The 23,151-nt window shown below is 47.5% G+C and overlaps 1 protein-coding gene across 1 annotated transcript in view; it reads left to right on the forward strand.

Moving 5' to 3' along the window:
• The window catches only part of HMMR (hyaluronan mediated motility receptor), a 415,301-nt gene that overhangs the window by 103,749 nt on the left and 288,401 nt on the right, over positions 1 to 23,151 (forward strand). The window contains exons 5-7 of the mRNA XM_085617832.1: positions 4,272 to 4,460; positions 5,641 to 5,727; positions 6,821 to 6,932. Of these exons, the coding sequence (XP_085473958.1) occupies positions 4,272 to 4,460; positions 5,641 to 5,727; positions 6,821 to 6,932 (388 nt within the window). The remainder of the gene's footprint in view (positions 1 to 4,271; positions 4,461 to 5,640; positions 5,728 to 6,820; positions 6,933 to 23,151) is intronic.

The following is a 23,151-nucleotide window of genomic DNA, read 5'->3' on the forward strand; positions in this document are numbered from 1 at the left end:
TGGCGTCTGAGGCTAATTCTAAGGTGAGGAATTTGCGGCTATAACTAGTGTACCAGAACAGGCGTTACCGGACGCAAGTAACTGTAGGAAACTGGCTCTATACATACTACAACAAAATGAGGTATAGTGTGTATAGAGTCCAGGTGACCCCAGAGGTAGGCAGAGGTTAAAGTTAGATAGAACCTTACTCTCTATTTGTGATAGTGGTCGAGCAGTAAGGCAGTATCAGAGGACAGTGTTAAGCATTTGATGTACACACTCAATCATCAAATTAATCCACCCTTGAGGACTTCACTCTAGACCAATTGTTTTTGTATAAAAAATATACTGTTTTATTTTTAGAACCAAGCAAGCCTGGCAAAGGTAAGCATTAAATACTTTACAGTAATACGCTGCTGAATGTAGATCAGTTTAAAAATGCAATAGGATTTGTACTTTGTATAATTTACAGGTGATGCAGTAGGTTGCAATACTTAGCAAATACAGTACATTGAAATGAATAGGCTTTAGTAAATTACAGGTACTTTTTACGTTGCTTTCCTAACTCTGTGCTGGATACCTAGATTCAGCACTGGGACATTTCTTGCCAACAGGTGCCTTTTGGTTATTCGTGCGATTATTTATTTATTTATTTATTTATTAATTAATTAATTAATTAATTAATTTTTTTTTTTTTTATTATTATTTTTTTTTTCTTCCTCCTTTCCTTCCAAAACTCCACACTTACAAACTTTGGGCGAAAAATTGTCAATGTTTTCCTATAGAGGAAAAACAGGTTATCGGTTAAAAGGTAAGTTATCGACTGTGGGAGTTAAGGTTCTGTGGTCCCCCAGGGTCAGTGATGCACTCTTGTCACACCCTCAGCGGCACTAGGGCGGCTGGGTGCAGAGTGTTGAGGCCCAGTGTTATCCTGTGGAGGATAGGGGGTCTCCAGTTGGTGGCTGCTAGCAAGCATGCCACCTGGCTGTGGGAGCAAAGCTCCTAGGGTTTAGCTCAGGGTAACTGGGGTTGTAGGTAAGCACAAAAGGTGCACCCTCAGCGGCACTGGGGCTTCCGAGTGCTGTTTTGGCACTGGGCGCCCTGTTTGCTATGGAGAGACTCCGGGCGAAAAACACTGCAGGCTCGAGGACGAAGATCTTATGGGTGCGACCCCCCCCCCACTTCGAGTGGTAAGTTGGGGGTCAGTGGGCGTCACCATCTTGTTAGCTCTACACAGTTCTTCGGTCCTTATCGATCTTGTCGTTTCTGAATCTGAGGAATCGAGGTTTAGGGTGCCCCCAAATACTAGATTTTAGGGGCGTTACAGGTAGGTAGTGGGCAGGAACCAATTGGTCCCTTCCCTGGGCTGGGTACACCCCCTATTGTGCCACCCTCCAGTGGGAGAGGGGCATGAGCCTGTCCCTGGTTGGTTGGGTCCCCCATCCTCAAGATGGTGGGGACTCGCAGTTGTGCTTCACCTCGCCTCCCCCACATGAGGTGTGGATTTGGCAGAGGTGGGCTCACCTCTCTCCCTCACTTGTTTTTCCCGCCGGTTCTCCTGCCCAAAGTGGGGGGGTAGAACCAGTGGGGGCCAGTTGCTGAAAGCAGCAAGTGGTCTGGGGAAGCTCACAAAGGCGGCATGTGTGAACCCTGCCCATCCTGGGGGAGGAGGCTTGGCACCTCGTCCCAGGATGTGCATTATTTCAGGCCCCCGAGAGCAGCAGGCTCTCGACCCAAGGGTCCAGAAACATGTCTGTTGATGGCAGCCTAAGCAGCCACTCAGTCGGGACACTAGAAGTTGGTCGAGTTTCAGGGGGCTTCTCTAAGATGCCCTCTGTCGTGCATTATACATTAAATCCCACACTGGCATCAGAGTGGGTTGAATGTGCTGAGAAGGTTGATACCAAACCTCCCAGTTTTCAGTGTAGCCATTCTGGTGTAGGGAGTTCGTAATGACAAACTCCCAGCACCATATACTCTTAATGGCAGCACGGCACTTACAATGCCTAAGAATGGAGTTGGGCACTGTAGGGGTACAGGGCTCGTGCACCTGTTCACTTACCACTGGCATAGTGCACCCAGCTGGAGGGGTGGCTGATCTAGACAAGGGCAGTGGTTTGTAGGCATGGCACACAGGATGGGTGCCATGTCGACCCTTCACTTTTGTTCTGCACCAAGACACGCGTGTGAGTGAAACTGTGCAGGGCCTCGAAGGGTGGCACAAGAAGTGCTGCAGCCTTTAGGGGCCTTCCCTGGTCACAGTGCCCTGGGTACCCATGGTAGCATTTACCAGGGGCCTACCTGTGGCCAGGGATGCCAATTGGGTTTAGGCTTCAGTGCAGTTTTAGGGAAGGAACATAGGCACTGGGTACGTGATTAGCAGGAGCTCGGGGCTCAAAGAACGTCGGCAATTCAGCAATAAGTGGGGGCATACCATGGAGAAAGAGGGCACTTTCTCACAGTAACTTATTCATCTGCTCATGTCTATGTCCACACGTAGTATAGTGCACCCTGCCTTTGGGCTGTAAGTAGTGGGGACTTAACGTAGTGTCTGCAGGCATGGGGCACGCGGGGTGCCATGTCTTCACCTTTCTCTGCACCATGGCACGCACCCTGCAATTTCAGTTTGCATGAGTGTGCTGAGGGGTTGCTTAGGGTGGCACAATACATTCTGCAGCCCCTAGACACCTTTAGCCTCCTTGCCCTGAGGTCCCAGGGGTAACACTTACTAGGGACTACCAGGGGGTCCTAAAGGTATTGCCAATTGGAGGAACAATTGTACTGTTTTAGGCAAAGATATGGGGACCTGGATACCCAGCACACTTCTGTCAAAATTGCATCCAGTACCAGGCAAAAGGTGGGGGTGATCATGTAAAAAAGGGGCACTTTCCTACAGGTTGGGGAGCAGTTGTGGAAGAACCATATAGGTTGAATACATTAAATGGATTGTGACGAGTGCTTCGTAAATAGTCAGTGGGAAGGGTCCCTGATGCTTGGATAAGGAATGCCTTGTAATGCCAGGTTTAGACTTATAGAATTTAACTTTGTGCTCGACATGCATCACTCCAGTGAAGCTGCACATAATAGATCTGCAGTGTCCTAAATGTACTCCGTCTGAGGCCACATTGTCACCTTTTCTGGGCCTGTCCCTAAATGTTATTGCTGGGAGCAGGTGACACGCAGATATCATAAAAGAATAAGTGTAGAATTACAGCTTCATTCCACAGGTTTCTTTGCTAGGTATAGAAGCCAGTTGCACAAAAAGTAAAATAAAGGAAGTCTACTTTTTTGGATTTGTTAACTAATGCTACTGTTAGCCAGGAGGTGGTTGGCAATACATTGGTTAAGCGCTAAAATTCCGATTCGAGCTAGATTGTTGGCTGCACAATACAGGCAAATTGTGTATGGCTAAAGAGATTGAAATGAAATTACAAATTAGGATGAGGGGCTATTTGAGGATCTGGAAATTTTGCATGAACAAACCTGCAGTTTTCATCACATGAGCTCCCACCATAAATTCAGAGAAGTGTATGTATGACTATTAATGCATTTCTAGAGACTAATTGTGAAGTTATGGAAAGAGCATATGGATAATGTTTTTCATACTGAATTAATCATTGCAGGGTTATACAGCTATTGATAGTGCTGGTTACAGTGAGAACCTTTCAACCTGACAAGAGTTTGTAATCCATGTTTCTTTATTGTAATTGTAAATAAACCTGACCACCTTTTTAAGAGAAAAACAATCTGTTTCCTTATGGATTTTTGTTATTTTGGTATTTTACTCCTAAAATGTCTTCAGATTGATAGTGGAGTTTAACAGGTTTTTTTTTCGGTCTGACGTTTCCTAGTGTATATGCACTGCTTACATGCTTTTCTCATTGCCTTTGATTTAAACCGGACTGCTTTGTGGTGTTACCAAGGATTAAGAACACGTTTATTTTAATTTGTGATACCTAACAGGTGGTGGCCTTAACCTTTTGAGGTACACAGTTGTCTACCCCCAATTAACTTTCATTCACAGTGCCCTAAAGTGTAAAAAAAAAAAAAAAAGCTTTGAACTAAAAACAAAAACTGGGAGTGAATGTTGGTGTGGGTTTTAATCCTTTGATGAATAATATCAAAATCCTTAGCCCAATATCCAACACCAAATGGTGTGTTTTTTAAGTAGTTCCAAGTGAGGTGGAGATGCTCCGCAGGACTAGCGGCTATTTATGCACATGTTGAATAACTAATCTAGAACATTTACATCGTTTCTATTATGAACCGTTGACTCCTTGCTGTTCTTCCAGATCCGGTCATTGGTTAAAGAGCGTGGTGAACAGGACAAGCAGCTCCATGACCTAGAGGAGGAATTTAAGAAGACTGAAGCTAAATTGACGGCAGCAATTCGAGAAAAATCGGCTCTGGCAGCTAGCATAGTATCATTGGAAAGACAGCTTGCTGACTTGCAGAAGGCTAATGAGTTAATGAAAGTCAAAGTAAGACTTGTTCTAGATTGTGAATCGCTGGAAACAGCTAGTAATGCTGGTCAGTCCCCTAGAACGTGGCAAACTACTTGAGCTTGCTTTGTGGTTGATCTGCCACAATTTGTAGCTTAAAAAAGAATGAGCTTCTAATTTTAAAATTTTTGTGCTACTGTGATTTTAATTTAGTTTGTGGGACTACTTGGGACTGATGCGCTGATGCAACAATTTGGACTGCAGCAACTGGTTTTACACTTATCATTTGCATTTAAATGTTTGGTAATGGTTTCTGACCACTTGTCATTTACATCTCCCAAATAGAAAGTTTGGTCTTCCATATATCCTTTTCATTCCTACAAGTAGAAAAACGTTGTTTAGAGGGTATGTGTCTTGTCTGAGTCCCATGCAAAGCTTTTATTTTCTTGCAGTAATGTTAGTAGAATTACACACTTGCTCACCGAACAAATGCAATTGACATTTAACTGTTTGCTCTAGCAGGAGTTATTCTTCGACTTCTAGTCCCTTACTGCCCTTCTGCAACTTACTTAGGAATTATTTTTCCTATAGATTGTGTGCTTTTTTTTTTCTTTGTCGTCCAGAATCACAGTAAAATCATAACCGCAATAATACATCACCGGAGTCTATACCGACAATGGCAGTACATTCCATTTAGTGGTAGGACATGTTCTCAGCCTCAATGTTGCATTAATGAAACAGATTACTAAGTCCGTACTTAAACAGCGTTGTCTTTATGATAGCGATCATAACACTTAAATACCCTGCCCCCGAGGGTCCCATGAAGGGAGAAAAATAAAAAAACCATGTTCCAGAAGTCGTACTACGTCTCACAATTGTGTGGCTACTACGCTCTAGGGTGCTCCTTGACAGTACTATCATCCCAGAACCGCCGTGGCCTGCCTGAGACCCCTTAATCTCTTGTGTTGAGGACCCCACTCATGTGTACGTCTATAATCATGGCGTACCAGGACCTCGTATCCTCTTCCCGCTTGTCATTTCTCCTAACTTTACATGTGGATTAGATCCACTGTTGCCCATTCCTGTTAGTCTTAGGCTCAACTCTCCGCCGTGGGGGGTGTCAAGCTCATCCACCTTCCAATAGATTCTTATCCTGTTAAAGCAATATTTGTTTGACCAGTCTAATGCTTTTCCTGAATTTATAACTTTTGTTTGTTAGTTTTCAGATGATAGCACAAAGAAAAAGATTAACAGCCTTTTTGTGGAATTGACGGAAGCCAAGAATAAGCTCGAGGTTAAGGATAAGGTAAAACTTCAACTTGTGTTTTTAATATATTTACTGAGGTACTTCAACGCCTCCAACCCTCGCAATGTTACTCATTGTGAGAAAGTGCCTGTGTTGCATGGTTAGCCCCAACTTTTGCCTGGTTTTGATGTGGTTTCAAATGTAGCACACAGGGTCCCTGCCAACCAGGTCCCCTGTGGCACCTTCCCTAAAACAAACCCCCCAATTGGTACATCTGCCTCCTGTAAGTCTCTAGTAAATGGTACCTTGGGTACCTAGGGTCTAGAAGCTCAAGAGGTTCTCTTGGGACCCATCGCACTGGGACAGTGCCACTGCCCTGGCAGTGTGCATGCCCCTGTGAGGGAGAAAAGGAGAAAATGGCCAAGTCGACATGGCACCCTGGTAGGGTGCTATGCCAGCTAGCACTGGCTGCCAGCATAGGTAAGCCACCCCTCTAGTAGTCATCACATGCCTAATGCAGGGTGCACTATACTATAGGTGAGGGCAAATTGCATGCGCAGTTATACCCTTACTATATTGGGCACCATGTCACAATATTGTAAGTGCCAGTGAAGCCATAGAGAGTACTTGGACTGGGAACTCAATAGCTAGAGTTCCACTGCACCATGATGGGTTTACTGAATATACGAGTGTTTGGTACCAAACTACTCCTTTCACTAAATCCACACTGCTGCCAGTGTGGGATTTATTGTACCATGTACCCAGAGGACACCTCAGAGGTGCCCCTGAATCCCTACCAACCCTGGTGTGGCCTTTGGTTGTCTGGCTGCCTATAGCCGGTAAGACATGTTTCTGGACACCTGGTAGAGAGCCCCTGCTATCTGGGACCAGAAACCATGCACATCCTGGGTAGAGGTCAATTCCTCCTCCCCCAGGATGGGCCAGTGTTCGAAGAGGGAAGCCTCAAAGGCTTGCCTCCTTTTTAAAATGAGCCCCAGCCTCTGCTGCAGTAACATTAGCCTCATTTGTTTGTCTTGAATTATTCAGTTGGTCTACCTCCAGTGAGCTTGTTGAAGGTTTGTTGATATTATGGTGCTCTTTGTATACTCTTACTTCTATTGGCTTGATAAGTAACCTTTCTCATTTACTTTAGGAGCTCAGTTCTCACCAGATTAACTTTGAAGAGCAGATCAAGGTGTTGAACAACGATTTGGAGGCCTCTAAAACTACTTTAAATGCATTACAAGAAAAGAACAAGTATCTAGGTAAGCAATCGTAGTTCTTGTCTAGGAACTAGACATAGGTTTGTAGTGAGTGGCAGGTCTCTGCACTTTAGGCTTCTGGATGTATCACTGCTGATAACTATTTTTTCAATTGTGTTTTTTCAATACAATATTTTTAACTGCCTTGTTTGAGTTTCTTAGCAGCGAATATCATGCACAGCCTTGTGCAAGAATCTGTTGAAGGATCCTGTATAATATGTTAGTGTCATGTGAAATTGACCAATTTGTCCAGCTCTTCATTTCCAGTCCTTAGTCTTGTGCTACTCTTACATTTGCCATCACTCCTAACCATAAGCTTCACTGACTTTGATTATATTTTACCGATTTGTCTCTGCCGAGATTTAGGCTCAGTTAGTTGGTTTGGCATGATTTTCCATTACTAAGGAATGCCCCTAGCCTTATTGCTGACTTTTACTTTTCTGTTGGTGTGTACAGTTTTGCTTATGCAGTAATCTCTTCATTTATCCTCCTTGGGAATAGTTGAGTGCTGCAGTACAGCTCCAAATGTTCACACGCACATTAGCCACAACGTGTGAGGAGATGAATCGCCTAAGCTTCCATCCATGAATCAACACGGCTAGCTGATGTGGCAGTTGCATAAGACCATTTGTGCCATACAAGTACAACTTTACTGCAGAAGCCACACTTGATTGACTTCTCTAAATCTGTGCTTCCATGTAGCTCCTTACTGCATGATTCCAAATTCTTCTTGACCCAATGTTCTCGAGAGTCATGTAGTTTAAGCGTTGTCTGCTAAATTAAAAGCCAATGCTTTCGTCACTATCACAGAACTGTGAGACCAAATCGGTTTGTTCCATGTGCTGCAACGACTTTGCCTCAGGCAGGTTAACTCTTTGAACAGTGAATGCCTAGTGTCTCCCTGATTGTACACCGAAGCTTTGTGACCTCCCCAAGCAAATTGTTAACTTACCAGATCCCAGGAAACCAGTTTTGTAACTTGAGACCGCTTGCCTCAAAATACTTAAATAGGTCTAGCTGACTTTGTGGCTTGTGCTCCACTTGTCTTTTGCTGAGGATTTCCAATCTGCTCTAATGGACTTGCCCTTCGGTGAGCGGTTGTTTGGATGTGGGGAGGAGGTGGGGGCCTTGTACTTACCATAACTCCAGGACATCAACCTCTTTAACCGCTTTATTCAACTGTGAGCAGTCCAACTTCAAATACCCCCTATATCCATTGATTAGCATTGGGCTCGTGACCCCAAATTTGATCTCTGCACCACCAGTGACACAGTGGTGGTATAGTGCACTCCTAATGTTTTGAGCCTTGCCTGGGGTTGACCCCATAACCTGGAGACTGAATTTGTAACCCTGAAATTTGCACCATGTCCACTTTTTCTGAAGTGTAAAGCATTTTTCCTGAAACGTACGTACTTTTTTGTGTACATCTTGGTCTTCAAAATAGAAATTGAAAAGCGTATTTTTCAAGAAATGGTGGGCATCTCCTTTGACTAGTGTTTTATTAATCACTGTGTGCATAACAAATGTATTAACACTCCTGTTCTAGGCCCGAGACTGCAGGTCCACACTACCATAATTAGATCACTTTGGGTTTACATTGAGCCCTGTACACTTCTGGGGGATCTCTGAACTCTGTGCATGATATAACCACTTAGTGGTATACTCTATCCATAGCCAGCTTACTACACACCCAAAGGTGATCCAGAACCGCAGAGCCAAACGTACGTTGCCGAGCAGTAAGGTAAGTTCTGCAACGGCCACTCTTGCTTGAAGTAGAGGACTTGGACACGTTCCTACTCTCGAGCCCAGTGCCAGAATGTCCAAATGCCCTGCATTTTTCCTTCTATTTAGGAGCAGTTTCTGCAGCGGATTTTGATGCACCCTGTATTTCATCATCCAGTTATGCAAGAGATGACTGTAGTCTGATGTGGACCGCCTTGCATCACTGGGGATTGCAATCAACATGCCGAACTCCTTTGCCAAGGGTCCCTTTCATCAGAGCCATCCTCGATTGAGTCCAGGACATTCAGTCTATGATCAGATGTTTGTTATCTCTCTATTAGGCCTTGGTGAGGAGGGATCAGAGGCTCATTTGCTTACTGATTTCCTGCATCCTGCTCGTTGACCATACCATGTAGTACATGTGATCACTGCAGTGAGATCTGAAGACTCCGCATGCCCAGCACCAAGAACCTCTGATTCATCCAGGTTTTGAAGGAGATGGCAAAATATCTGCCGTGGTGGCTTCTCTTCCACAGTTGGAACAGTGGTAGACCCCTCTTGTACCACACCCCAAGCTGACTAACAGACCTATCAATGCTGGTTTAGGAAGCTCATCTAGGAGAGGTGGAGGTCTAAGACTGGTCTCCAGCGTAGACCCATCTGCAATGCATCCTGCTGTAGTTGCACGCCATAATTGAAAGCATTTCTGATGTCCATTTTAAGAAAGCTCTGTCTCGGACACATTCCCCCTAGACTAGAGCATGGGACTAGTGTATGCCCTCACACCACTACCTCTCATGCCAGAGCTCTGAAGATCCGTTTAGATTTGTCCTAAGGCATCCTAGTGGCTCTGAATTGGTCCAGGAGAGTTATCTGACACTTCTGGGCGAGTGCATCTATCCTCCACTTGGCTCTTCTGTCGCAGCAGTAGGGCCTGCACAATCTACACCTCCATGAGTGTATATTGAGAAGCAGCAGTAGACACTATCCCATCTTCCTTCTGAAGTTGTGGTGATCCTTACAGCATGTATCCTTCCAAATCATTATACGACTGATGCTAGGACAAGTCTGTTGCTTGGTGTAGCACTTGGTGCACTGACTTTCTGCAGGATACATTTTTGGATGCTTTACTGTTTTTCTCTGGCCCAGCGATTTGCAGTAGGCATTGTTGAAGGTTCTGTGTCTACTCTTTTAGGCTTATTTGCAGCTTCTGTCCTTTTTTAAATCACCTGTATTGATGTGCTTTCTCAAATATTTGGTCCGCACGCTTCCTACTAAATCTTTTGTGATGACATTGTGGGACCTTAATATGGTCCTTTCATTCACTGTTCCTTTTGACACTCGCGCGCACTCGCTCCTTTATGATCTATGCTCCACCTCACCCCTCCATGGTTTGGACCCTAAAGCCATTCATTTTTACATTGATCATATCTAAGATGGAGTGGACACTCTGCTTTATGGTTGTCTGGGGATGGGGGGGAGGGGAGGGGGAAGAGGTCAGTGATTTAGCAACTGCCTTTAGCTGGGTCGTCCTTTGCATTAAAATGTGATAGCCAAAAAGCAGCCTAGAGAAGTGTTGAAGGTAAATTCCACCAGGGCTGTGGCTGCTGCATTAGCATGTGTAGTGCCTGTCCTGATATTTGTCAGGCCTCAACATGGGCATCAGTGCCCACATTATCCAGTATTGGGGTATCTTTCATAGATTCACATGCCTGAATAATTCCCCGTCGACGGGGATGGGAGTCCCCGGTACATACATAAAGTAATGTCCCATTAGACATGTATAGTAATAGGCCAAGGGCCTCACATTAGTAACATCTCCATGTCCTTTTGGTAAAGACCAAACTCTAGAAAAGAGCCAATCGGTTATCACCACCCTCTGGAACCCACCTGGAAGGAGCTTTAGTCCCTCAGATTTTCTACTGCACGTCGTGCTAAGGGAGTCTCCCCTGAGCTCTGCTCAGTTTTCTGGATTTCCAGTGAATTTTTCTTCAGGATTCCTTCTGTGTGAAGTTCTCAATATCTTCATGACCGATACTCCCAAGAAAGGCCTTTTTAGGCCCTGTGCTTCCTGTGGTAAAAAGAGGATTCATGTTGATGACCAACACAAAGACTGCCTCTGTCTTTACCCGGACCACTCCTCGAAGGACTGCAAGGTATGTCGTACCTTTTCTTCAAAGACCCTTAAAGATCGGGAGGGACGCTTTCTAATTTGGCTGCAGAGACTTAAAGATAAAGACCAAGTCCTGTCTTCTGAGGAGAGTGAAGCCTGCTCTACATCTTCAAAATCCTCTCAAAAAAGGCCCAGAGTTGCTTCTCCAGGACCTTCGTCGCAGCCCCCTCAAAAGAAGACGCACAAAGTCTTCAGAGGCTCCCCTTAAGGCTTTACCAACAAAGGTTTCTCCACAGGAGGTTCTACACACCTTTTAAAAGGCCTGGAAGTGGCGTCAGCGAGAAAATCCCCGTCTACAGCTGTGGGGAGAACTTAGTCGACGACAACAGTTTCCACCTCTTTGGCATCTGCCTCGTCCGCTTCAAAGACTTCTTCATAGTAGACAGCTGCTAAACCTGTATAGTCTACTATTAAAAATAATCGTCGGCGCCTACATCGACGAGTGTTTTTCGTCGAAGTCTACCCTGTCGACGATTAAGACAACACCGTCGATGAGGGCTCCGTCGACTACTGTTCCGATGACTACAACACCGTCGACGACTGTTCCATCGACAGGAGCTTTGTTGAAGTTTCCTTCAATTTTGCCAGTCGGTGCTTCAACTACACAGACTGGCTCGGCGACGACACCAGAGTCCAAAGTGGAGAGTGCATATGGCCATCTCAAAATCACAAAACTCACGTTGACACCTGCCCTGACTTCTCCTAGCAGGGTCCAGCAGTTACCTCCGACTCACCTTTTGAAAGAGGAGGAAGATTCAGACGATGGTGGTATTTTCGGAACTACAACAAGTCCTTCGGAACTCCATGTCAAATACCAAGAGTACGGACTAGCACTAACAAGAACCAGAAGACCAGCCATATTATCCTGACGACAGCCAACCTCCCATGGTCTGTGTACCTGCGTCTTTGGTTTCTGACCTCCAATTTTGGATTACTGACTACAAGCAGAGATTTCCTACTTCTGCTATGTCTCCTGCTCCGGTTGTCTCTGCCGCCAAGGCTGCAGCCTCCGCCTCTTCCTCCACAGTCTGTGCCTGTCTTGCTACCACCTCCAAATTCCACAGATGAGGATGACTAGCAACAAGAGGAGGGAGAACTCCATGATTCTCAATCGACTCATGAGTGGGATGATTGTTATCCCTTGTCCAGCGTCCCCGGTGCCTACTCAATCTGATTCGCCTCCTGAGGATATCGGGGGTTTTCATAATGTCTTTGAAAGAGCCGCACAGCGTTTCCAGATCCCTATGCCTTCTCACCAACAGGATTGTTTCCTTTGTGACTTTAAAGAACCTTTCAAAAAGTCTGTAAGATCAGTACCTATTATAGACTACATCTGGGATCAGGGTGTAAAAATAATGCACAATCCATCTTAAATTCGCCCGTCTTACCTTGGCTTGACAAAGTACAGAGCTCTGGTCACTGCTCCAGCATGCCTTACCGGACATCCAAAGCCTGATTGTCATCACTTGGGCTGCTCAGAGGAAGTCTAGAAACCCTTCTGCCCCACTGTCCGCTCCTCCTGACAAGGCAGACGACTTGACAATATTGGAACGTTTTTCTTCCATGTCTGCATTGACAGTGCGGGCGTCAAATTCCTTAGCGTTATTAGGGCGCTATAAGAGGCAGATGTGGGCGGACATTGCTCCATACTTGGGAGCCTTGCTGGACGGCTCGAGGGAAGAAGCGAAGATCTTGCTGGAGGGTGAACGTTCGGCTTCCGAGATCGATTGTGCGATGGATCACCTCTACTGGTATCCGTCAACTAGCTGGCGCTGCTGTACTACGACGCCAAGGTTGGCTGAAGGCAACTTCATTCTGGCCGGAAGTCCAGACAAAAATTCTGGACATGCCCTATGATGGTCAGCTTCTCTTTGGCACGCATATTGATGAGGCTCTTCAGGGTATAAAAAAGGATACCGACACGGCTAGGGCTTTGGGTACCCTTCAATATAATAAAAAAAAAAAAAACCTTTTCGTGGCTCAAGGGATAGAGGTTAATCTTCCACCAGAGGAGGCTACCAACACTATTGGTCTTCCTATTCCTCCTCTAACCAACAATATCGGCCACAGTACCAGCGTCAACAGCAGCAATCCGCTTACACTAAAACCTCCTTTCGAGGAAAAGGTGGACGACAGAAGGACGCTGCTCGATTGCAATGACTTTTCTCTACCGCCGGTCTACATCTCCTCTACACCCTTCAAAGTTGGAGGAAGGATTTCCCACTTCTTACGCAATTTGGAAACAAATAACAACGGACCGTTGGGTTCTTAAAATGATAGTGTGGACATTCGCTGAAGTTCACTCACAAACCTCCCCAGACCCATACTCTGCCTATGCTTCACAAAATTCTACACCTATTAATCTTGGAACTTTCACTCATGCTCCAGAAGGGAGCTATAGAAAGGGTTCCTCTTCGTCAACGGGGGAAAGGGTTTTACTCCCGTTTTTTCCTGGTGCGCAAAAAGTAGAAGAAATGGAGACCAATCCTAGACTTGAGAAGTCTCAACACATTTTTAAAGGAACAGTCGTTTCGCATGGTTACCATCCAAGAAGTGCTGCAACTTCTCAACGCAAACAACTTTGAATCTTCAGGATGCCTATTTCCATATCCCTATCCACAGAAACGACAAATTCCTGAGGTTTACTGTGGCAGGCAGACATTACCGATTCAGAGTCCTGCCCTTCATTTTACCAAATGCCTCTCCAGTGGCTGCATATCTCAGGCAGCAACACAATCAGGTCTTTCCCTATCTCGACGACTGACTCGTCAAGGCACCTTCTCTGGACGGCGCGACAAGGTCTTCCGACGCCTGTCTACAGCTTTTCAGTCGCCTAGGACTCACTCTGAATCGGGACAAGTCCGTCCTCCAGACTTCTCAGCGGATAAACTTTCTGGGTGCTAGTCTCGACACAACCCAGAAAAAGGCTTTCCCATCACAAGAGCGACCGAACAAACTTAATTTGGCAAATCACGTAAAATACAAGACTTCTCAGTACGCTTCTTCAAATCCCTTCTCGGAATGTCCTACTGTATTCTGCTTGTTCCTTACTGTCGCTGCCACATGCGCCCTCTCCAAGAAGCACTGTCTGCTCAATGGATTCAATCCGAAGGATCCTTGCATAGTGAATCTTTCTGGATTCACTATGCTGTGCATTATTCCGCGATCTTGTGGTTGGGTCCGGATTCGTAGTCTTTTCTTTGTTTTTTTTTTTTTTTTTTTTTTGTAGCCCAGGTGGGCGTCTACGTCCACCATTTGGTGCACCTCCCGTGACGTCGTCGTGCTTCCTGCGGAAGTCCCACCTTTGGGGCGCCATCTTCAGATTCTTTTTTCCGCCGTTGGGTCTGGATCGTCATCGGGAAGCTCCAGAAATTCACTCGGAGGAAGAAGGAAGAAAAGCGAGTTTCATCGATAGAATCAAGAGAAGACATCAGGAATAGAACAGATTTCATCAGGAGCGCGAAGAAAGAGGACCAGCGAGCCTTTTTCTTCGACAGCCTTGGAGAATGCACGCTCAGACCCTGAGCGAAATGGACAAGACGCCATTCAAGTTCTGCCCAAACTGCCACCACAAGTTCGCGCAGAAAGACCAGCATCCGGTCTGCAACCTCTGCCTACCGGTGGATCACCAGAGTATCGACTGCAACGCCTGCTCAGCCTTCGCGCCGAAGACACTCAGGGTGAGAGAGAGGCAGAGAAGAGCCAACGCCAACATGGAGGCAAAGGGAAACCCCCGACACTCTACGAGCTGGGCCTCGACACGGACGACGAGGACAACGTCGCCGAGACAGCCGAAAACTTCACGGTCGTAGAGACCGACAAGAAAAAAGAAGACGAGGTAAGAGAATCGTCGAGCGCAAATCAAAAAACACCTCAAACACGAGGGTGACTCGAGGAAAACTGAGTCCAGGTCCACGAAGGGAGCCCCGACGCCGAAAACTTCGACGTCCAAAGGGGTGACTTCGGACAAAAGGCCCAGCGGATCCTTACAAAAGGACTCCCTGGTGCAGAAAGAAGCCGAAAGGCAAGGGTCGTCGAAATCATCCCATGAAACGGGCCGATCGACGCAGAAAGAACGTTCGACGTCGACGCAAGTTTCATCAAAGACCCGCGGTCGACGCCGAAAGTATCTCCGAAATGGAGAAAAAGAAGAGGCGGCTCGAGGCCGAAATGGAGAACATCCTTCAAAGGAAGGAGTTCGACGCCAGGATGAAGGAATTCAAGATTCCTACGGTTTCATCGGCGGACGTCGTCGAGGTCGAAGACGAGTTCGACGCCGAAGGGCTGACAAGGGATCTCGAAGAAGGAGAGGAGCCCTATTATGAGGAAGAAGCCGAGGAAGAAGACCAACAGTCGTTCTTCGAATCGGCGGCATCTACCAGCAACGACGTCGAATGGCACGATCTCGACACCGAAAACCCGGAGGAGCCCGTGGACACGTACCCCTCGAGGCCTTCGCCACCCGACGACATCGGGGTATACAATATGGTGGTGAAGAGCGCAGCACTGGCCTTCGGCGTCAAACTCGACGAGGAGAGGCCGAAAGCCGATTTTCTCGTCGAAACACTGCTCCCCATCCAGACTAGGAGTCAGTTCCTCCCCATGCTACAAAGCGTGATGAACCAGGGGAGAGAAGCCTTCAAGGAGCCTGCCACCTGCCGGTCGATCACGCCCAGGACAGAGAAGAAATATAAGCACTCCTCCCTGGACCCACCTTACATCAAGGGTAGCGTCACCGCAGACTCCATCATAGCCTCCACGGCCAGGAGAAGGGCCAACGTTCCAGCAACTTCGGGCCCGCCTCCGGATAAAGAGAGCAGGAGGATCGACCTCACAGGCAGAAAGGTCGAGAGGAACGCCGCAATGCACTGGCGCATGGCGAATTCGAATGCACTCCTCAATAGACACCAATACCAACACTGGGATGAGATGGGGGAGCTAGTAAAGCACCTCCCCGAAGAATACCGCCAGAGAGCCTCTCACCTGGTAGATGAAGGCAAGAACATCGCCAACTCCTGTATAAAAACGGCGTTGGATGGGGCAGAGACTTCAGCAAGACTCATGGCCATAGGGGTCACAGAGAGGAGGCATGCATGGCTAAGAATCTCGGGATTCAAACCGGAAGTGCAGAACATCCTTGGCACCCCCTTCAACGGAGAGACACTGTTCGGAGCAACGGTGGACGAAAAGCTCACCCAGCTCAAGAAGGAAAACGAGACAGCGAGGTCCATGGGGGCCCTACAGCTGAGGGGAATGAGACGAGGTAATCCCTCGAGGAGACCCTACGGTAGGGGTGCAAGCCAACAAGGGACATCGCACCAGGCGTTCCAACAAGGTCAGCAGGGCGAAGGTCACGGACAAAGTCAGCAGAAGCAAAGCTGGCAATATCAACCTCGGGGCCAGTCCTTTCGCGGGAGAGGGAACGGACGTGGCCAAAGGAGGAGAGGGGGCGATCAGCCCTCCTCGAAGTGACTCAGCACGCAAGAAGACGCCTACCCTCGTCAGGTCCCCAAGGGTGAGGCGCAAAAAAGTGGCATCAGGGGGAAGAGAAGATTCAAGAGCCTACGAGCATACGTCACCAGTAGGCGGAAGGCTGAGGTTCTACCTTCAGGAGTGGCGGCGTATAACCACAGACAAGTGGATACGGAACATCGTGCAGTACGGATACTGCGTAGACTTGGAGAAAAGACCTCCAAACAGGAAACCGAAGGGAAGACAGAGATCGGCCCAAGAACTGGCAATACTCAGAGAAGAAACGCGGAAACTCCTACAAAAGGGAGCCATAGAGGCAGTGCCGTTCGGGGAACGCAACAAAGGGGTCTACTCAAACTACTTCGTGGTTCCGAAGGTAGACGGAGACCTCAGACCCATACTGGACCTCCGTTACCTAAACAAGTTCATAAGAACGCAAAGGTTCAAAATGACTTCACTGCAGGAGGTACTGCCACAGATAAGAGAAGGGGACTTCATGGTCACCGTGGACCTCAAGGATGCCTACCTTCACATCCCAATAAACAGAAGGCACAAGGGCCTTCTAAGATTCAACATCGAACAGGAACACTACCAGTTCACAACCCTGGCCTTCGGATTAAAATCAGCGCCAAGGGTCTTTACAAAATGCCTGTCGGCGGTAGCGGCACACCTACGAAAGCAGGGCATACACGTATACCCATACTTGGACGACTGGCTGGTCAAGGCAAACTCACGCGAGAAGTGCGAGAGGCACGCAAAACGCGTAACAGACACCCTCACAAATCTGGGATTTTCCATCCACTGGGGAAAATCATCGCTGGAACCGGAACAGGTAAAGATTTTCCTGGGGGCAAAGATCAACTCCCTCAACAGTACAGTAGTGCCCAGCGACAGGAGGACAGATGCCCTACTGAAGGAGACGCAGCTCTACCAGAAGGGGCGAGCTCTGACAGTGAGGGCGGTGAGCAAGATGATGGGGATGATGGCGTCCTGTATCCAGCTGGTGCCGAATGTACGCCTGCACATGAGACCATTCCAGGAATGGCTGCAACAGCAATGGTCACAAGCAAACGGAAGTTGGGAGGATCTAGTGGTTGTTACGCACGCAGTGCAGGAGGAGATAACTTGGTGGAACAGAGACAACATAACGGGGAGAAGCCTGACACCACCAAGCCCAACAGTGACCATTACCACGGACGCATCGCAGAAGGGATGGGGAGCGCACATGGACGACCTCAGAGTGAGGGGTCTATGGGCTCCAGCAGACGCGGTCCGCCACATCAACTACCTCGAGTTGAAAACGATACTGCTAGCCCTGAAGGCATTCCAGAGACACCTGTGCGGCCAGAGGGTGTTGGTACAGACAGACAACACCACGGCGATGTTCTACATCAACAAACAAGGGGGGACACAGTCGTTTCCCCTCTCATCCCTAGCTCAGGAGATTTGGAGATGGGCCATACCTCTCAAGATAGATCTACTGGCAATTCACCTACCAGGGAAGGACAATGTGGAGGCAGACTGGCTGAGCAGGCAGACGTCAGCATCGCACGAGTGGGAGCTCAATGGCCAGGAAACGGAGAAAATCTTCCGGAGATGTGGGACTCCCACAATAGACCTATTTGCAACACGCCACAATGCAAAATGCCAAAGCTTCGCGTCCAGGCAACCAGATCAGCAATCCAAGGGAAATGCCCTATGGATAAGCTGGTGGAGGACATTTGCCTACGCCTTTCCACCGATACCCCTGTTGCACAGAGTGCTCGACAAGTGCAGAACCAGCAACATGACTCTGATCCTGGTGGCCCCACAGTGGGCGAGGCAGACATGGTTCTCACAGATTCAAGAAATGGCGCAAGGCAATCCGTACAGGCTCGAGAGGAGAAAAGACCTGCTCTCAATGCAAAACGGGGAGGTCCTGCACCCAGAGCCAGAGACCCTCAACCTAGCAGCATGGCTCCTGAAGACCTAGAGTTCGCACACCTAAGGTTACCTCAGAGCACTATGCGAGTGCTACGGGAGGCAAGGAAACCTACTACAAGAAAGTGCTACAGCGCAAAGTGGAAGAGATTCACGGTGTGGTGCAGGAAAAAGGGCCTGCAAAACAGAATGACAAGAGACTCAACTGTGCTGAGGTACCTCACACACCTTCTAAAGAGTAACCTCTGCTCGAGCTCCCTAAGGGTGCACCTAGCAGCGATCGTTGCCTACACCAGAGGTGAGAAGGGTGGAAGTTTCTTCAGCTCGGAGGTGGTGAAGAGATTCATGGAGGGAGCCAAAAGATTGGCACCCCCGAAAAGGTTGCCGCCGCCGGCATGGAATTTAAACGTGGTTCTGACGGAGCTCATGAAGGCGCCGTTTGAACCCATTCACAAGGCCAATCTACAAATGTTGACGATGAAAACTGCCTTTCTAGTGGCCATAACCTCACTACGCAGGGTGAGCGAGCTTCAAGCACTAACGCTACAGGAGCCCTACATTCAAATTCACAAGGACAGGGTAGTCCTGAGGACGGACCCACACTTCATGCCCAAGGTAGTGTCGGCGTTCCACATGAATCAGAGTATCCAGATACCGAGTTTCTTCCAAAACCCGACTACAAACGCAGAAAAGGCCCTGCACACCCTCGATGCCAGAAGAGCGGTGATGCACTACATTGAAAGAACCAAGGAACTCAGGAAGTCTAAGCAGCTGTTTGTGTCCTTTGCTACTAGCTTCATGGGTAGACCAGTGACCAAGGGCACCATCGCTAGGTGGATTGCCCTCACTATTCAATTCTGTCACAAACAGGCTGGACAGGAGCTAACGGAGGGGCCCCAAGCTCACTCCACAAGGAAGAAGGGGGCCACAGTTGCCTTCCTGGCAAACACGCCCATCCAAGACATTTGTCTCGCAGCAACTTGGGCATCTGTGCACACGTTCACAAAGCACTACTGCGTGGACATTCAAATGAATAAGGAAGCACAGGTCGGACAGAAGGTGCTACAACACATTTTCAACGACCAGCGATCATCTTCCACCCAGCCACCACAAAAATAGGAAAACCGCTACAAAGTCTATGCACAGCATAGTGAATCCAGAAAGATTCACGCTGCAAAACGAAAAGTTTCTTACCTGTCGGTGTAGTTTTGCAGCTTGAAGATCTTTCTGGATTCACTAGCGAACCCACCCACCTCCGCCAGGAAGATGAGGCTGGAGGAAGAGGGGGTGAAATGGATAGGATCAAATAAGTGGATACGTACAGAAATATGGACAAAAGGATTAATCAATCGCCTAGGGTTAAAGAAAAAAAAAAAAAAACAGGGAAAAAAGAACCCGAAGATGGCGCCCCAAAGGTGGGACTTCCGCAGGAAGCACGACGACGTCACGGGAGGTGCACCAAATGGTGGACGTCGACGCCCACCTGGGCTACAAAAAAAAACAAAGAAAAGACTACGAATCCGGACCCAACCACAAGATCGCGGAATAATGCACAGCATAGTGAATCCAGAAAGATCTTCAAGCTGCAAAACTACACCGACAGGTAAGAAACTTTTCGTTCCTTACTGTCGCTGCCACATGCGCCCTCTCCAAGAAGCACTGTCTGCTCAATGGATTCAATCCGAAGGATCCTTCGATGTCATTCAAGTGACCCCTCAGATGGTCACTGCTCTGCAGTGGTGGACTCGTCCATGGAATCTTTCTCAAGGCCTGCCTTTCTTGCTCAAAGCTTCTCCACAGGTCATCACAACAGATGGGTCACTGGAGGGTTGGGGAGCTTTCCTCCTAGAACTCCAAATCAGCGGGAAGTTGTCTCCTGCCGAACGAAAGCTTCACATAGACCGCTCGTAGCTCGAGGAGGTTTATCTGGTTCTCCTGGCATTCCTTCCTAGGATCAAAGGTTCTCTAGTGCTCGTCCGGACGGACAATACTACGACTATGCACTACCTGAACAAGCAGGGAGGGACTCCTTCACTATCTAACGCATCTCAAAAAATCTGGAACTGGGTACTTCATCACAACATTTCCCTTTTGAGCAGAATATGTTCCAGGAACAGACAACGTACTGGCCGATTTTCTAAGCAGGTAGCAAACATACCACGAATGGGAGTTGAACCAGCGGACTCTCGACTGCATATTCTCCCAGTGGGGCACTCCTCTCTTGGACCTATTTGCTACCAAGCAGAACGCCAATTGCCAAAACTTCGCAAGCTGGCGTCCCCCACGGGGATCTCTAGGAGATGCATTTTCGATCGCATGGTTCATCGTCTTTGCATATGCTTTTCCACCGATTTTCCCTGATTCCCAGGGTCCTCAGGAAAATGAAGACTGAACCCTGCACGCTAATCCTAATGGCTCCGGCGTGGCCGCGTCCGCATTGATTCTCGGAGCTCCATCTTCTCTCTGGAACCGCTGCTCTCTTTGAAACCGTTGCCCTCTCTCTTCACAATGAACCAGGAACAAGTCCTGCATCCGGATCCAGCATCCCTCAAGTTATCAGCTTGGCTCCTGAGTTCCGAGCGTTTCATGGCCTAGACATTCCTCTAGACTGCGGGGCGGTTCTGGCTCTGGCTCGAGCCGACAGTACTAACAAGACATATTCCATAAAATGGAAGAGGTTCTGCATCTGGTGTAAGTCAACGAAAATACACCCTCTTTCGTCTTCCCCAGAACAAATACTGCCTTACCTTCTCCATCTGGCAACTTCAGGTCTTGCTCACGCCTCTTAAAGTTAATCTGGCAGCAATATCCCGTTTCAGAAGATCTTCTGCAGGCCCTTCTCTTTGGTCTAGTAGGTTGATTAAACAATTTCTCAAAGGCCTATTCAGAACTTTTTCTCCAGTGAGGTCTCTGCCTCCCACTTGGCAGCTCAACACAGTTCTTGCTCAGCTTATGAAACATCCTTTTGAGCCGATACACAGAGCTGATCTTAAATATCTTTCTTGGATGACGGCACTCCTTCTAACCCTTATCTCTGCCAGGCAAGCAAGTGAGCTCCATGCATTCTCAGTTCAAGATCCAGTATTGGTATCTTTCATAGATTCACATGCAACCCACCTGCCTCCCCCGGAAGGGCTCACCTAGTTCTCTGTGATGCACCTTCTTAGCACTGTGCTTACGAAAATCTGAGGGACTAGACCTCCTTCCAGGTGGGTTCCAGAGCGTGGTGATAGCTGATTGGCTCTTTTCTAGAGTTTGGTCCCGTTTTCAAAAGGACATGGAGATGTTACTAATGTGAGGCCCTTGGCCTATTACTATATATGTCTAATAGGAAATTACTTTATGTATCGGCTACTCCCATCCCGACTACGGGAAATGATTCAGGCATGTGAATCTATGAAAGATACCAATACTGGATAACTGCAGTTACAGGTAAGAACTACCGCTTTGACAACCAGGTCTGACGGGAAGGGCATGTTGGCTTTTAGGTCTTTCTGGACTTTTTGGTCTTAGTCATTCCACAGACCCTCCGCTAGGGAAGTTACTGCTTTGGTATCTATTTGAAAATTGAGGTGTCAGCTGTTGGAAGTATCCATCAGAAGAACAAGTTACTTACCTTCAATAATGCTAATTCTGGTGAATAATGTAGCTAACCCACAGGTTCTTCACTGCCCTGCCTCCTCATTCTGTGTAATGGACTTTTCCTCCTAAAGGTTCCTAATTGGAGATCTGCCCATTTGCACAAGCAGTTAGCTGTTGAGTGAATCATCTGAGGGTGCAGACTATGTGCAGGAAGAAACGGACATCGGGACACTTGGGTGGCACCTGTATGTGGCTCCACTTGTCACTTGAAGAGGAGTAGACGTGGAGCTGCACGGTGCCATCTATTATTGCACTGGGCTATGTTGAAAGATCTTCTGGATCCAGTCTGGTGCTGTCTAGTATTTTAAATGTGTAGAATCTGCAGCAAGAGTATGAACCAGAAAGTGGTACTGAACTAAAGTCCCTTTCTCTTCTGTGTCCCTGTATTCATGTCCTTGGTGATGAACAAGGCGGTGTCAACACATCTGGATACTTTCTCCTTGATTCCACTAAGCATGAATCTCCTTCTGGCTTTCAATTAATTTTAATGCCAAGGAAGATGTAATGATGTCAAAACACTCTGACATCCACTGTGGTACCTTCAATATTACTGGTCATACCCAATTTTCTGTTGAATGGGAACACTCATTGAAAGCAATTGCTTTCAGTTTCCACTGAGGATAGGATTTCGGGTTGGGGCTTGTAGGAAGCTAGCTTTTTATGTAGTATACCTAGATGAGATTAACTATGTAGAAAGTCCAGGCGACCCTTATTGGCATACAGGAATTACATTAATTATCCCAAATGCTCTTGTGGTAGTGTGGGCGAGCAGTTTAGGCTTATCAGAGTAGTGTTGAGCATTTGTTGTACGCACAGTCAATGAGAAGAAACTTGAGACCAACTTAAATTTCTATAAAAGTGTTATTTTTCTAGAGCCCAAGAACTTCATAATTGGGTAAATGTTTTCTACTTTATTGAAGTAGAAAATGGCAGCCATCATATTTGATGAATGAGCCTAGATTACGATATTATCCTATGGGAGTAACATTCACTGCACAGGGTCATTTGAAAATGACTTGCAGGACTGTTTTTCTGGACTTAAGGTGAGTAGGGTGCCAAGGTCCTATACACTTCCAAGACATCTTTTATAACTGCCGTTGGTGCAGAGGTACTTTCAGCGGTTTTAGCCTCTGACGCTACACACTGTAGTCGGGGGGAGAGGGGGGGGGGGGGCGGGGTAGTACCTGTAAAAGAGGCTGCGGGGGTGGGCTGGAGGACCAGTCTGGTAGAACCCAAAGGAGGGCCTCCACTTGTGGGGGACTCGGGTGCGTAAGTGTTTTGTCTAGTGGGTCT

The sequence above is a fragment of the Triturus cristatus genome, chromosome 7 (assembly GCF_964204655.1).
Source record: "Triturus cristatus chromosome 7, aTriCri1.1, whole genome shotgun sequence".
Lineage (NCBI taxonomy): Eukaryota > Metazoa > Chordata > Amphibia > Caudata > Salamandridae > Triturus > Triturus cristatus.